Raw genomic sequence first — 12225 nt, forward strand, 5'->3', positions numbered from 1 at the left:
GAGAGAGAGAGAGAGAGAGAGAGAGAGAGACTGTTATTACCATGGCACCGTCGTCGGCCTTCCAGTGATGACGTAGAATGTAGTCGCCCACGGTCTCTTTTGTGTTTATTTTTCAGTTCTCACCAGCTTATGCTAACATTACCGATTCAAATGCATTTTGTGATCATGGGTTTGCATAGATCGTTTTTTTAGCTATAGTGTGCAAGAATGCAAAGATGAACAAAGGCTGGCTGGAACTCGAGAGCGACCCGGGTAAGACGTGTTACGGGACATTATCAGGGGGATGGCGAAGTACGGCTAGCCTCCAGCTAGCTTCAGAGACCACTCGGGTTTATCAAAAATCATAATCCACCGCTATTACTTAGCTTAAACAGAACTCCGAGGAGGCTTGTACTTCTGTTTACATGTAGTAATATAAAAATAACAGCCATCGCACAAACAGTTGTATGTGGATGGTTATATTGTCTTGCTGGCTATCATTGCACAGCCACTAAAGACAGGTTAAACACAGTGATGTTAGATTGATGTGGAAATGTATGGGGCCCATACGGAGCACATATTGTTCATTTTATTGAAGAAAGGAAAGATTATAATTAAAATGTTTGTCTATTATTTGCTGTACTACAGGACTGTTTACTCTGCTGGTGGAAGACTTTGGTGAGTGTCAGATTTCTAATGTTTAAGCATACATACCGTTGCATATAATGATTAAATATGTATGGATCATTAAGTGGAGAGCAATACAACAATGAACAACTGTAATCTTATGCAGGGGTCAAAGGTGTCCAAGTAGAAGAAATATATGACCTACAAAGCAAGTGTCAAAGGTAACGTTATGTTGTTGTGCTTGATCAAATGGTTATATTATTTATATTTTTTACATCTTTATTTGATATTCAAATGTTATACATGTAAATGTACTGATTTTCTGCTGAAGGAAAAGGCTAGAGTTAGAATACAATTACAAGTAAGGAAAAAGCAGTGCATTGGATAGTAGTTTGACAGCTGCATACTTGCAAATCATAGTTGTTCTACTGTTATTGCTTTATTATAAGATTTCATACTTGACGTCAGCTCAGATTGTCTCCATTTCTTTCAGTCCTGTTTATGGCTTCATCTTCCTGTTTAAATGGATCGAGGAACGTCGATCCCGGAGGAAAGTTTCCACCTTAGTTGACGAAACCTCTGTCATTGATGAGGAAATTGTTAACGACATGTTTTTTGCACATCAGGTAAGAAAGCACATATATATAGATAGATAACAACAAATAGTAGACAATTAACAGAAAAGTATGATTATATTTTAACGGCTGCTATAATACCATAATGTTGTAAGTGTGACTATATAGTACTATTGTAATACTTATAATAACTTAAATATTGGTGTGTTAGCCCTGGTTAATCTGAGAGCAAGGGTTAAGCAGTTGGGGTTCTGTCTATAAATTGTCTCCAGAGATGGACCGGCCCTCAAAAAACGCCCTAGGAGGCAGTTTGATTGACTGCTAATGTTTGCGTGCCCAGCGCACAATACCAAAATAAATGGTCCATTTCCTTCAGTATAAATTCATTTTCAGTAAATTTGTAATGGCTTCGGAACAGACAGAATCTGGCGGCAGACGGTCCTCCTGGAATTACCTGCCGTTTAGTTATTCTCCAGAACTGACAGATGGGCAGTCCGCCCCTGATTGCATCAATTCATGTATTGCCCCTAAATGGAACACAGTGCATATAATAATAGCAGACAATCTGTAGTCTTTCAGTTGGATTAGCTGTATTTTTTTTGTATTGAAAACTAGGCAGTGGGAGGAGTGGTGGGAATGTTTTCAATGTCAACAAACAGAAGAAGGAAAATGCTTGAGTTGTTGGCTCATTGTTTCCTGCCTCGGCCAACATGGCACAATACTTCAGTTATTTGTTAAGAATTTGGAGCGGCTTGGTGTTCATGTTGTTTATTTGTTCAGCTGATACCAAACTCCTGCGCCACCCATGCATTGCTGAGCGTGCTTCTCAACTGCAGTGGTGTTGAGCTGGGCATCACACTCAGTCGGATGAAGGCTTTCACAAAGGGCTTTGGTCCAGAGGTAAGGCGTGATCTCCCCCTAGCACACGTTCTTACTTCTGTCTGTGGGCAGATTCACATCCATTCTGATGAGATCCTGCTAATGATATTTGGCTCCAGGAAGTGGTCCATTGCCCTACAGCACTTGGACATAAAGAAATGTATATCATTTCCTTCAACATTCTTATCTATCCAAATGCCCTTATAGTTTACAGCTGATTGGGGTGAAAATGGACATTGAACTAAAATGTAATTGTGACATTGATACAAGTTGTACTGAACATCCAACAGCTCCCTCGTCTGCTAACGAACAAGGCAGGCACATAAAGGATAACTGGTGTAATACAATGAGTTCAATTCATTAATAAGGTTTTCTTTACTTTAGAGTAAGGGCTATGCCATAGGAAATGCTCCAGAGCTCGCCAAAGCACACAACAGCCATGCAAGGTAGGTAGCAGTTAGTGCCTGCAAAGTTATGTGATAAAGCTGCAAGAAAAAACGATTATTTAGCCCAGGCCCTAAGCACTGTAGAGGCAGCTCTTTGACAGATCTGGTTATCTTGTTTCTATGGAGACCGGAGCCAAGGCACTTGCCAGAGAAGCAGAATGGAATCAGCGCTGTGCGAACCATGGAGGCCTTCCACTTTGTGAGCTATGTTCCCATCAAGGACCGCCTCTTTGAGCTGGACGGACTCAAAGCCTACCCCATTGACCATGGTGAGACTCCTCGCCTGTCAATCAATGCAATAACTAAGCTGTCACAGTCGATCACATAATGTTCAGTCGATTGAAAGGAATGTCAGTTGGTACAAAGAGCCTCTGAGACGTTTAGTAAACCGTCTAACGCAGGGCCTTGGGGCGAGGAGGAGGAATGGACGGACAAGGCTCGCAGGGTCATCATGGAGAGGATCGGCCTGGCAACTGCTGGGTAAGAACTGTTACTGTCCGCTATCATTGTAAAAAATGAGGACTCCTATGTTTACTTGATAACCATTTGGTTCCGTTCCAGTGAACCATACCACGACATCCGCTTCAACCTGATGGCCGTGGTACCGGACCGAAGGATCAAGTATGAATCAAAACTGGAAATCCTCAAGAGAAATCGACAGACTGTCCTGGAAGGACTACAACAGGTTGGAAAACAATCATGACCGCCTCCATGAGTGTTAACCATAGTAATATATTCAGATACGCAGTGTTTCCGGTGCCCTGTGGAGTGGTGTTGCCTTTTGAATAAGGACAAATGAATGCAATGCTCAAGGCTCCAAACAGGTTAAGGCCCTAACACACCAGATATCTAGCCGCCGTGAAGGCCGACCGTTGTATCGTGTTTTGACCAAAGATCTGCACTAAATACAGCGCAACTAGATTGCAGCCAACTAGCACGTACGTTCTGTGCCTGCCTGAGGGGAGTTTATTCACACTACCAGCAGGTGGCAGTAGTCTATTTGTCTTTCAAAAAGGGACACCGGAAGACCTCAGACTCTGGATGTATACAAACATGAAACCATTTTACACCACACCCGCTCAGACGGTTTTGTGATATAGCTATTTCTATCTATACTAATCTACACAATATTCGACACAACAAGCCTCTCTTCCATTGTATAGTTTCAATATTTCCTTTGGCTGAGATTTGGCATCTCAGCCAAATAACAATAAAACCACTTGGAAAGGAAGTAGCAACTTTATTAATTATACAAGCTCACAAGTGAAGGGGTAGCCCACAGGACATGCTGTTTGATTCAATTAAACAATGATGAGGGGATGTACAATTCTCCATGTAAACTGATTCAATTGACACATCTTCACACTGGAGAAGACTATTGTGTCCCGCGGATCCCTTAACGAGGGCTTCTTCCTCTGCAGTTAATACGGCTCACCCAGCCCGAGCTGGTCCAGGACAAGAAGCAGCAGGAGTCCTCTGCTGATGAAATCAAGAAGGAGGCGGACGCCGAGCCCGGGACCACCCGGGGGGCCACACAGACCCCAGGTGCGGCCCTCCGTGAGAGGGAGGAATAAGATCCACTTTAAGAGCAAATTGATTCAAATTTAAAATCTTGTTATGACATGTTGCTATGACCTTGCTATCAAGTTAAATGCACTTAATCTGCATAACCAAAGTGTGGGACTACTTATTATTGATCAGGTTTATTGTGGTTAAGGTCAATGTCAGGATGATCAAGGTCGGTTTCAGGGTAATCAAGGTCAGTGTAAGGATGACCAAGGTCATTAGGATCAGGCTAATAATCACTGAATTCAGGGTTAGGACCATGAAGGTCAGGGTAAGGATTGATAAAGTAAGGGTAATGATTTAGGGCAGCCTATCGTTGCTTATTTGAATGCAACTTAAGAGCAACTTATCTAAATGCCTTTGTCCAACAAAACGCTTCTCATGGCATCCTGTTGATGCTTTGGACATACGACTTTGTTAATGTAAAATGATAATAGCTGCAGAATATAATCCCAAGCGCACACCTTGAAAAGGGCTTGTTTAGCAGAGCCCTTATCAATTGACGATGTGGTCACCTGAACATATCTATTTACATACATATCATGTCTTACCTCATGATGCAGGCGATCAATCCCAGGCTACCTCCAATCCCTCAGGCAGTGCTAAATCTCTGGGTAAACCAGGAGGAGGTTCCCGGGTAGTCACCAGTCCCACCCCCATCGTCCAACGCCTGCCTGCGTTCCTTGATAACCACAACTACGCCAAGTCCCCCCTGCAGGTATGGATATGGAGAACAGCGTCTCTAACGGGTGCCCTCTTTGGTCCTTGTTCTAACATGTGACTTCCTGTGGTGGACAGGAAGAGGAGGACCTAGCTGCGGGAGTGGGTCGCACCAGGGTAGCGGCCGCACCACCGAAGCCAACGTACTCTGACGATGAGGATTATGAGGACGAAGAAGAAGAGGTTACTGGTGCTGCGGGAAAACCCAGCAGGTTAGCTGTGTAAGATTGGATTTGGTCAAAGTCTTCCACTGTACTTGGAAATAACTTGGCAATTCGTTTTTATGTATGGTGTACCCCACCAAATCACAGCGCAGAACTGGTTTTGTAAAAATATAAGCTGCAATCACACTCCATATTTAGTATTATCAGTATCCCCTCCTGGTAGACATTATAGTAAGACAGATCCATTAAGTGCTCCCACATGTGTTCCATCATGAGTAGTGATTCTATTATAAGGGCTCCTACTGTAATCAGGTTGATTCTAGCGTTTGCTCTCCACTGAAGGTTCAGAAGGAAGGCCAGCCTGCGGACGCGGTCGGGCCGCGTGGGAGGGGGCATGGAGAGCCAGATCGCGCTCAGCGTCCTGGCAGAGAAGCTGAAGAAGGAGGTCCAGCGGAAGGACGCCCTGAGCACGCCGCTGTCCGTGCGCACCGAGGGCCGCAACGGCGGCGTCAGCATCACGGCGGCGTCACAGCCGTCACCCACGCCCAGCAACGAGAGCACGGACACGGCCTCGGAGATCGGCAGCGCCTTCAACTCGCCGCTGCGCTCGCCGGCGCGCTCCCAGGCGGCCACGCGGCCGTCCAGCCCGGTGGCATCCCACCTCTCCCGCGTGCTGTTCGGGGAGGACGACCTGCTGCGGCTGGACCCCCGACACAACCGCGCCGTGCGCGAGCTCGGCCCGTCCATCTGCGTGGCGCTGCTCCACCTTCAGGAGGACGGGGTCATCTGTTCCCTCCCGCCGTCTGGTGAGAGCGCAGAGCGCAGAGCCCACCAGCTCATTAGCAACATGAGACGGTTTAAGAAGTCATGATGACACATCAATCTGTACCCATGTTCAACAGCTGACCTGGTGTGTGTCTTTACAGTGGACTCCTCTGCCAAAGGACCCAAGCCGCCCTTTACACCCAAGAAGAAGATTAAAGAAGAGGAGCAAGGAGAGGAGGCCCAGGGCAGTGCCGAGGGCCCGTCTGTACAGGTGAAGGAGGAGCAGGACTGCAAGGAAGGAATTGTGGGCAAGCCTAGCAAGGAAAAGATGGACCCTGCGGATGTGGTCGGAGTCCAGAAGCCACCTGGAGATAAATATTCTCCCAAGGTACTTTGCAGGGCTTCACGTTCCTCTGGGGGTCTGCCGGTCGAACGTTGTTTTTTGCCCTTTTACTCACTATTGGTCTATCATCATTGTTCTGGTATTATTGTTGTTGTGAAATGATGAACACAGAGCAACTGTCCTCTTGTACAGGAGCTGCTGGCTCTACTGAAGTGCGTGGAAGCTGATATTGCTAATTACGAAGTCTTCCTAAAGGAGGAAGTGGAAAAACGGAAGAAATACAAGGCAAGAATCCTTTTTCAGCAACGGCCTTAAAAGCATTTATTTTGTACACTTTTCTTCCTTGAACGCTCAAAATGTCAATTTTCAACGATCTAAACGCTTTACTTAATTTATTAACTTAGATTGATGACCAGAGGAGGACCCACAATTATGACGAGTTCATATGTACCTTCATATCAATGTTGGCACAAGAAGGTAAGTCCTAATAAAGCGAGTTGATTCTACATCTCCTGTATCCATGTTCTCTGTGACTTGAGGTAACCCCGCACCACTGACAGTAAGAACACCGGCTGAAGACGGCAGCCGTTTGTGGAAATTATAGATCTCCCTTTGTGCGTGGGTTTCTTTTCCACCCACAAGCCATTACTGAGTATTACACAACGGCTGTACTGTTCAGTGAAGGTGTGAGAATGTATCAGGGTTTTAAAACGGCTGCGTTCCACAGGCATGCTGGCCAGCCTGGTGGAGCAGAACATCTCGGTGCGCCGCCGGCAGGGCGTGAGCATCGGCCGGCTGCACAAACAGAGGAAGCCGGACCGCAGGAAACGCTCACGACCGTACAAGGCTAAGCGGCAGTAATAGATACACACACACACACACACACACACACACACACACACACACACACACACACACACACACACACACACACACACACACACACACACACACACACACACACACACACACACACACACACACACACACACACACACACTGTGGTGATCATCTCCTATAGATCATGAAGCATCAAGCAATCACGGCAGAGAAGAAGGAGGAAAAGAAATGGGTGCACTTCTGTAAATGCTGTTTGTTGTATTTTAAGATGGCTTCCTATTCGTTACAAAACGGTATCATGCCGCAATTTCTTTTATATGTATGTGTACATAATGCGTTACAATTTTAGGCCTCATGTCATACCTTTTGAGATCTGCCTCTTCAGTTAAGAGGCCGGTAATTGTACCAGGCGAACATTGAATGCAAAAATGCCTTCTATATTTCCTTTACAGAGGGAAGAGAGCGAATTCATTTTCCTGAAGGTCATTTGGTATTTTGTAATCATGGTCTCACAGTATAGTTTATAAGGTATTGGAACCTCAGAGATCTGAACCGGCTCTTTTTGACTAGAAGGTGTATATTTCCCTCTTGGGTCCTGTAAATGAATGATGAACCATCATCTTATTTTTGTACCTGACAGCGCTCACCATGAGCGGTGGTTTATTGTGTGCATCTGTGTGTTTTGTACATATGTATCTGTCTGCCAGCTCAGCATCACTTGCACAGTGGGCCAGGTGGCTTTTGTCCTTACCAATTCATACTACAATAAACAGAAAGAAAATGTGCTCATTGTTCCTTTTTAATTATTAATATCTTATTTATTTTAATATAGTTATTTTTTATTTTTCTTGAGTACCAGAACATTACATTTGGTTAGGTATACTATATGGTAATAGGGTCTTTATTGAACATGTTTAAAATACCTAAATATTCAATATAATGTAGAATCATTAACTCGTAACATGAACAGGCAGAAATCCAATAGATTGAAATGTGTGCCGGTGAACGCGCGCGTAACCAGGCGTGCTCCCGCCTCTTGCGTCAGCGCTCTCCCCCTCCGTCAGCGCGCCCCCCCTCCGTTAACGCGCTCATGGGCCGTCAGCGCGCTCCCGCTCCGTCAGCGCGCCTGCTCCGTACGGGGTGCTGAATTGTAGGTGATGATGGCGGAAGGGGAACAGCGTCGAGTTTGATCGAGTTCTCTTCGCGGCTGAAGAACCATCCACACCCGCGCTTCACCGAGACGGACCGCTGAGCGATGGGGAACGAGGGCAGCGTGGAGGGCGAGGGGGCAGCGGTGCAGGGCGGCACGGCGGCCCCTGCAGCGGGGGCTCCGGCTTCCGTTTCAGCACCACCGGCCCCTGGACAGCTCACCAAGCCCAGCAATGGTGCGCCAGCCGGAGGGACCGGGGCCGGACCGGGGCCGGGGATTAACAGGTAGTCACCGTGTAGGACGAGCACCGAGAAAAAGAGCCGGTGTCACGTTACGGTCATAGTTAACGACTCGTAATGAAGCACATCGGGAAATTCGGTTGACGAGATAGACTTCAATGTGCGCTTAATTATTTATTTCAATATCCTTGTCAACACAATTCACTATCCGGTTGAACACCGATTTCTCGATCAAACGTCAGTGCCGTCGTGCCATGGGCACCGATATTGAATTAACATTTTTCGTAGCCTACGAAATGTAGCCTACAAGTTAGAGTCAACAATGCGTGAATATGGCCTTAAAGCGGTTAAATAGGCCAGGACGGAATCACACGCCCGCTCCTGGGGCTCTATTGAGGCTGATGCATACATGTTGCCGGGAATAACATGGATATCGGATCACATGTCCAATAACATTTCCGTACGCGAGCTACCGTAGACCGCTGCTCTACAAAGAGCTGAGCCTATGTAACATTTAGGATGGGACAGCCTAGCGCTTCACCTTGGATGCGTGTGGTGGCGATACTACGTGGTGTCCATTTTACGAGAATGGTGATAGCACCGTCTCATCATCGGCCCGATAATAACACAACCCAACGCAGTGACGAGCATTGTGATTCACCATCGTTCCCATCATTAAGCACTTGTAACCGGATGGGAGTGTTCCTCTTCCAGGATGACACCACGTCCCTGGAAGAGGAACACAGTCGTTACAGCTTTTGATGAACGACCGTACCTGTCGGTCTCATCCGATCAGAGACTAAACGGGCTATCTTTAGCCCCTAAACTTGTAGCAGGTCCCATCGATCCACACACCTTGAGGTGGTGACGCGGTGTGGCCCATATCTCCCTTTCTTATGTGGCCAACCTGATTGTCCACAATGTCTTTCTGCATTGTAAGCAAGGATCCTTTATAGAGTAATGTTGCTTACAATAATGGCCTAATAATAGCACTAGTTATTACAATTGCTATTATTATTATAATTACAGTTAGATGATAATAATTATTATTATGAAGCTATATTTGAGGGGTTTCTATATCAAGGTTGCTATGAAAGGACCATTATAGAGTCTAGATGTTGTAGCTGATCTTCATAGATAATGGTGTAGTCTGTATTTGTCTGCGTAAGTTGAACAACAAACCATGGGAGTGGCTGAAATGTGTCACATTAGCGATGCAATTTATTGCAGTATTGGTAAAGGAAGGCTTGCAATTATTAAATTGGGACATTACAATTAAGTCTAGTCTTGTTCCCTAAATATAATTATAATATACATATACCTAATAACATGTTACAATAAGGGTACATTAATGAATATTTCATTAAGATTGGTTAATGCAGTAATAAGCATTTATGTCAGAGACAACATCTCTTACTGTTCATTTAAACTAAGGTATTCATTTCTACATTATGAAAGGGTAAGGGTTAAAGTGTGAAGAATTTGGTTGCATCTTGCGGAACCGCTTTGCAGAAATCTTCATTCTTGCAGAAATTGGTTCCTCTGTACAAGTAGGCCTTCAAGTCACTGCTGGTTTGTTTATGATAGAGAGCAGTTTGGCAGAGCGGTCACAGAGCAGGTCCTCATCAGTGCCGGACACAACATGTGCACTGGCGCTGTCATTAATAACACTGAACTACACTGAATAACATGAACTAACACTACAAATGTTGGCCCATGATGAACATAGCAGGACACTCCCGAATGATCTGCATCCCTTCACTTTAGTTTGCTTCTTGAAGCAACATAGCGATAGTGTTGAAAATTTCTTTCTTACTATGTTGTTCTATGATTATTCAGTAAACAACCCTTCAATCTTTATCTGAATAATCGTAGACTATGCAACGGCAATCTTTGGGAATAACCCTTTAACATGTAGGCAGATTCACAATAATATCACCCTAAGTGCATAAGTGAGAGACATTATATTCTGATATTGTGGTAGCTACTTACTCAAACAAATTGTCGTTCCCTTTGAGGGTCTGCATTCGGACAACTAGCCCCTCCGGGTGTCAGAGCAGGCCTGGACCTGTCCCAGTTGGCCTCCAGAGAGAGACGGTTGTTGAGGAGTTGGAATTGATTTGCTGGGCGTTCTTTGGGTCTGGTTCCAACCGTTTGGTGCTCACAGGAATGGCTGCATGTGTCTACCCTTCCATAATACCATAAGACTGATTCAGGAATGCTGCTGAAATGAATGACATCCAATTGTTTACAAAGTCTTTGAAACCGTGACCGGTGTGCTATGTAGCATTGTCAGAGATGAGGGTGTGTGGTGTGCATTGGACTGTGTAGTATCCCTTTCATTATGTGATCACAGCAGGTGAAGTCATGTCTCGGAGAAGGTAGATTTCAAACCATCTGGAATATGAGTCCACAAGCACTTGGTAATGTTTGCTGTGCCAGTTGAAAATGTCTGCAGCCACGGTAGACCATCAGAGGTCTGGAACGGGATGGAGCTGGGGAGGTTACGGTTGCTGATGAGATCTGGTGCTTTTGCACTTCTGCACATGAGAGAAACTCCCCAGTGATGTCGTTTGACATTGTTGGCCAAAAGATGATGGTTGCTTCAGCAACTGAATGGCCTTTGTGATGATGTACTTTCTGTGCAGGGACTGCAGAGAAAGTGATTTGATGACTGAATGATGGCTGTTTTGTGACCTTTCATGACGATCCCATCCTCCATTGTCCGTTTGTCTCTGTAGGAAAAGACGAGGCAGACAGCATGCTTGAGGAGGCTCTCAGCGATGGGCTTCCCTGGTTTAATGAGTGCACCGGGGGTTTGTAGAGACTCTGCCTTCTGAGGTCCTCCAGGCGGGCGCTGGAGATGTTACCCTCCGACATGACTTTGAAAGCGTCATTTTCAGCAAGGCTATGGGATGCGTGTGTGTTTGGAGCTTGTGAGAGAGTGTCCATACAGACATGTATTTGTTATCCATGTTGATGTCACAGCTTTGCAACTGGAGCCAAGTTTCAATGGGCTTCTTTGGGATAGTAACCAGAGGTTAGTTGTCAGTTTCTACCATTGTGGACTTTCCTGAGACGAAGTCCTTCAATTTTGTGTAGGCAGGCACGACAGCCAGTATCTCCTTCTCTATTTGTGCATATCGTGTTTCCATGTCGGTGAGGGCGTGAGACGAAAACGCTACTGATCTGCAGTCTTGCATGCAGCTCAAAGTACATAGCATGATGTATCAAAGGTAAGCGTGACTGGCCTTTTGACATTATAGTATGACCAAACTGGTGGGCTTGTCAAGCATGACTTGAAACGGTTGAAGGCCACCTGGTGCCGCTGGAACCAGCACCATGCAGTCTCCTTGTAGGTCAGTTATTTCATCGGTGCTGCAATGTTACTGAAGACCAGGGAACTTGCCAAGGTAGTTAAACCATGCCAAGGAAGCGCTGTGGTTAGCGGATGTCTGTGGGGACCTGCATGTCAGCGCTGCAGTTTTAGAAGGGTCACTTTTTAGCCCCTGGCTTGTAAAGATGTGGCCTGCATAGTTTACTTGGTCCAAGAAAAATCTGCATTTAGCTGGATTTAGTCTGACGTTTACTTCTCTCGCACGTTCAAGCATTCTCTTCAAGTTGGCATCGTGCTCTGCTACTCCATGGCCCCCGATGATGATGTCACAGACAAAACATGGATAACCTACGTTCAGCTGTTCCACAGAGCGCTGAAACACTTCTCTCGCAGAGTGAATGCCCAATTTGTAGGGTATTTGAAACTGTCCATACTGCCGCAACACAGGTAGTAGTGGCCAGCTTTTAGCAAATTTCCTCCCATCATTTCATCAATGCGACTGATCATCTGCGATTCGAGATTTTTTCAAAGTGTCTCTTGTGATGCCATACACTATCCAGTCACAGATAAGCTTGTCAGTCAAATCTCCAGATCT

General features: G+C 45.6%; 2 protein-coding genes across 4 annotated transcripts in view; both read left to right on the plus strand.

Moving 5' to 3' along the window:
* Positions 1-48: 48 nt before the first annotated feature.
* bap1 (BRCA1 associated protein-1 (ubiquitin carboxy-terminal hydrolase)) lies at positions 49-7689 on the plus strand. Of its 2 annotated transcripts, none has more exons than XM_060068963.1 (17): positions 49-252; positions 628-657; positions 773-827; positions 1100-1232; positions 1962-2081; positions 2445-2506; positions 2633-2775; positions 2908-2986; positions 3068-3191; positions 3928-4051; positions 4636-4790; positions 4871-5013; positions 5299-5762; positions 5883-6109; positions 6257-6349; positions 6469-6541; positions 6792-7689. In XM_060068963.1, the coding sequence occupies exons 1-17, from the start codon at positions 216-218 to the stop codon at positions 6923-6925; spliced, it is 2196 nt and encodes a 731-aa protein (XP_059924946.1). In that variant the 5' UTR covers positions 49-215; the 3' UTR covers positions 6926-7689. The 2 variants fall into 2 exon arrangements, with proteins under 2 accessions (XP_059924946.1, XP_059924947.1); XM_060068964.1 differs by having other exon boundaries at positions 4871-5004.
* Positions 7690-7836: 147 nt separating this feature from the next.
* bsnb (bassoon (presynaptic cytomatrix protein) b) overlaps positions 7837-12225 on the plus strand; it is a 70735-nt gene continuing 66346 nt past the window's right edge. Inside the window, exon 1 of one of the 2 annotated variants that reach the window (XM_060068945.1) lies at positions 7837-8338. In XM_060068945.1, the coding sequence (XP_059924928.1) occupies positions 8160-8338 (179 nt within the window). In that variant the 5' untranslated portion in view covers positions 7837-8159. The remainder of the gene's footprint in view (positions 8339-12225) is intronic. The other variant, XM_060068944.1, reaches the window with a different exon arrangement.

This window comes from Gadus macrocephalus, chromosome 13 (assembly GCF_031168955.1).
Source record: "Gadus macrocephalus chromosome 13, ASM3116895v1".
In the NCBI taxonomy this organism is placed as follows: domain Eukaryota; kingdom Metazoa; phylum Chordata; class Actinopteri; order Gadiformes; family Gadidae; genus Gadus; species Gadus macrocephalus.

What these genes read in the sequence shown, in the direction of transcription:
- bap1 (XM_060068963.1), top strand. Translation starts at nt 216, where the DNA reads ATGAACAAAGGCTGGCTGGAACTCGAGAGCGACCCGG. An exon ending in CTACAAAGCAAGTGTCAAAG is followed by an intron (nt 828 to 1,099) that starts GTAACGTTATGT and finishes CATTTCTTTCAG; the next exon opens with TCCTGTTTATGGCTTCATCT. An exon ending in ATCGGCCTGGCAACTGCTGG is followed by an intron (nt 2,987 to 3,067) that starts GTAAGAACTGTT and finishes GTTCCGTTCCAG; the next exon opens with TGAACCATACCACGACATCC.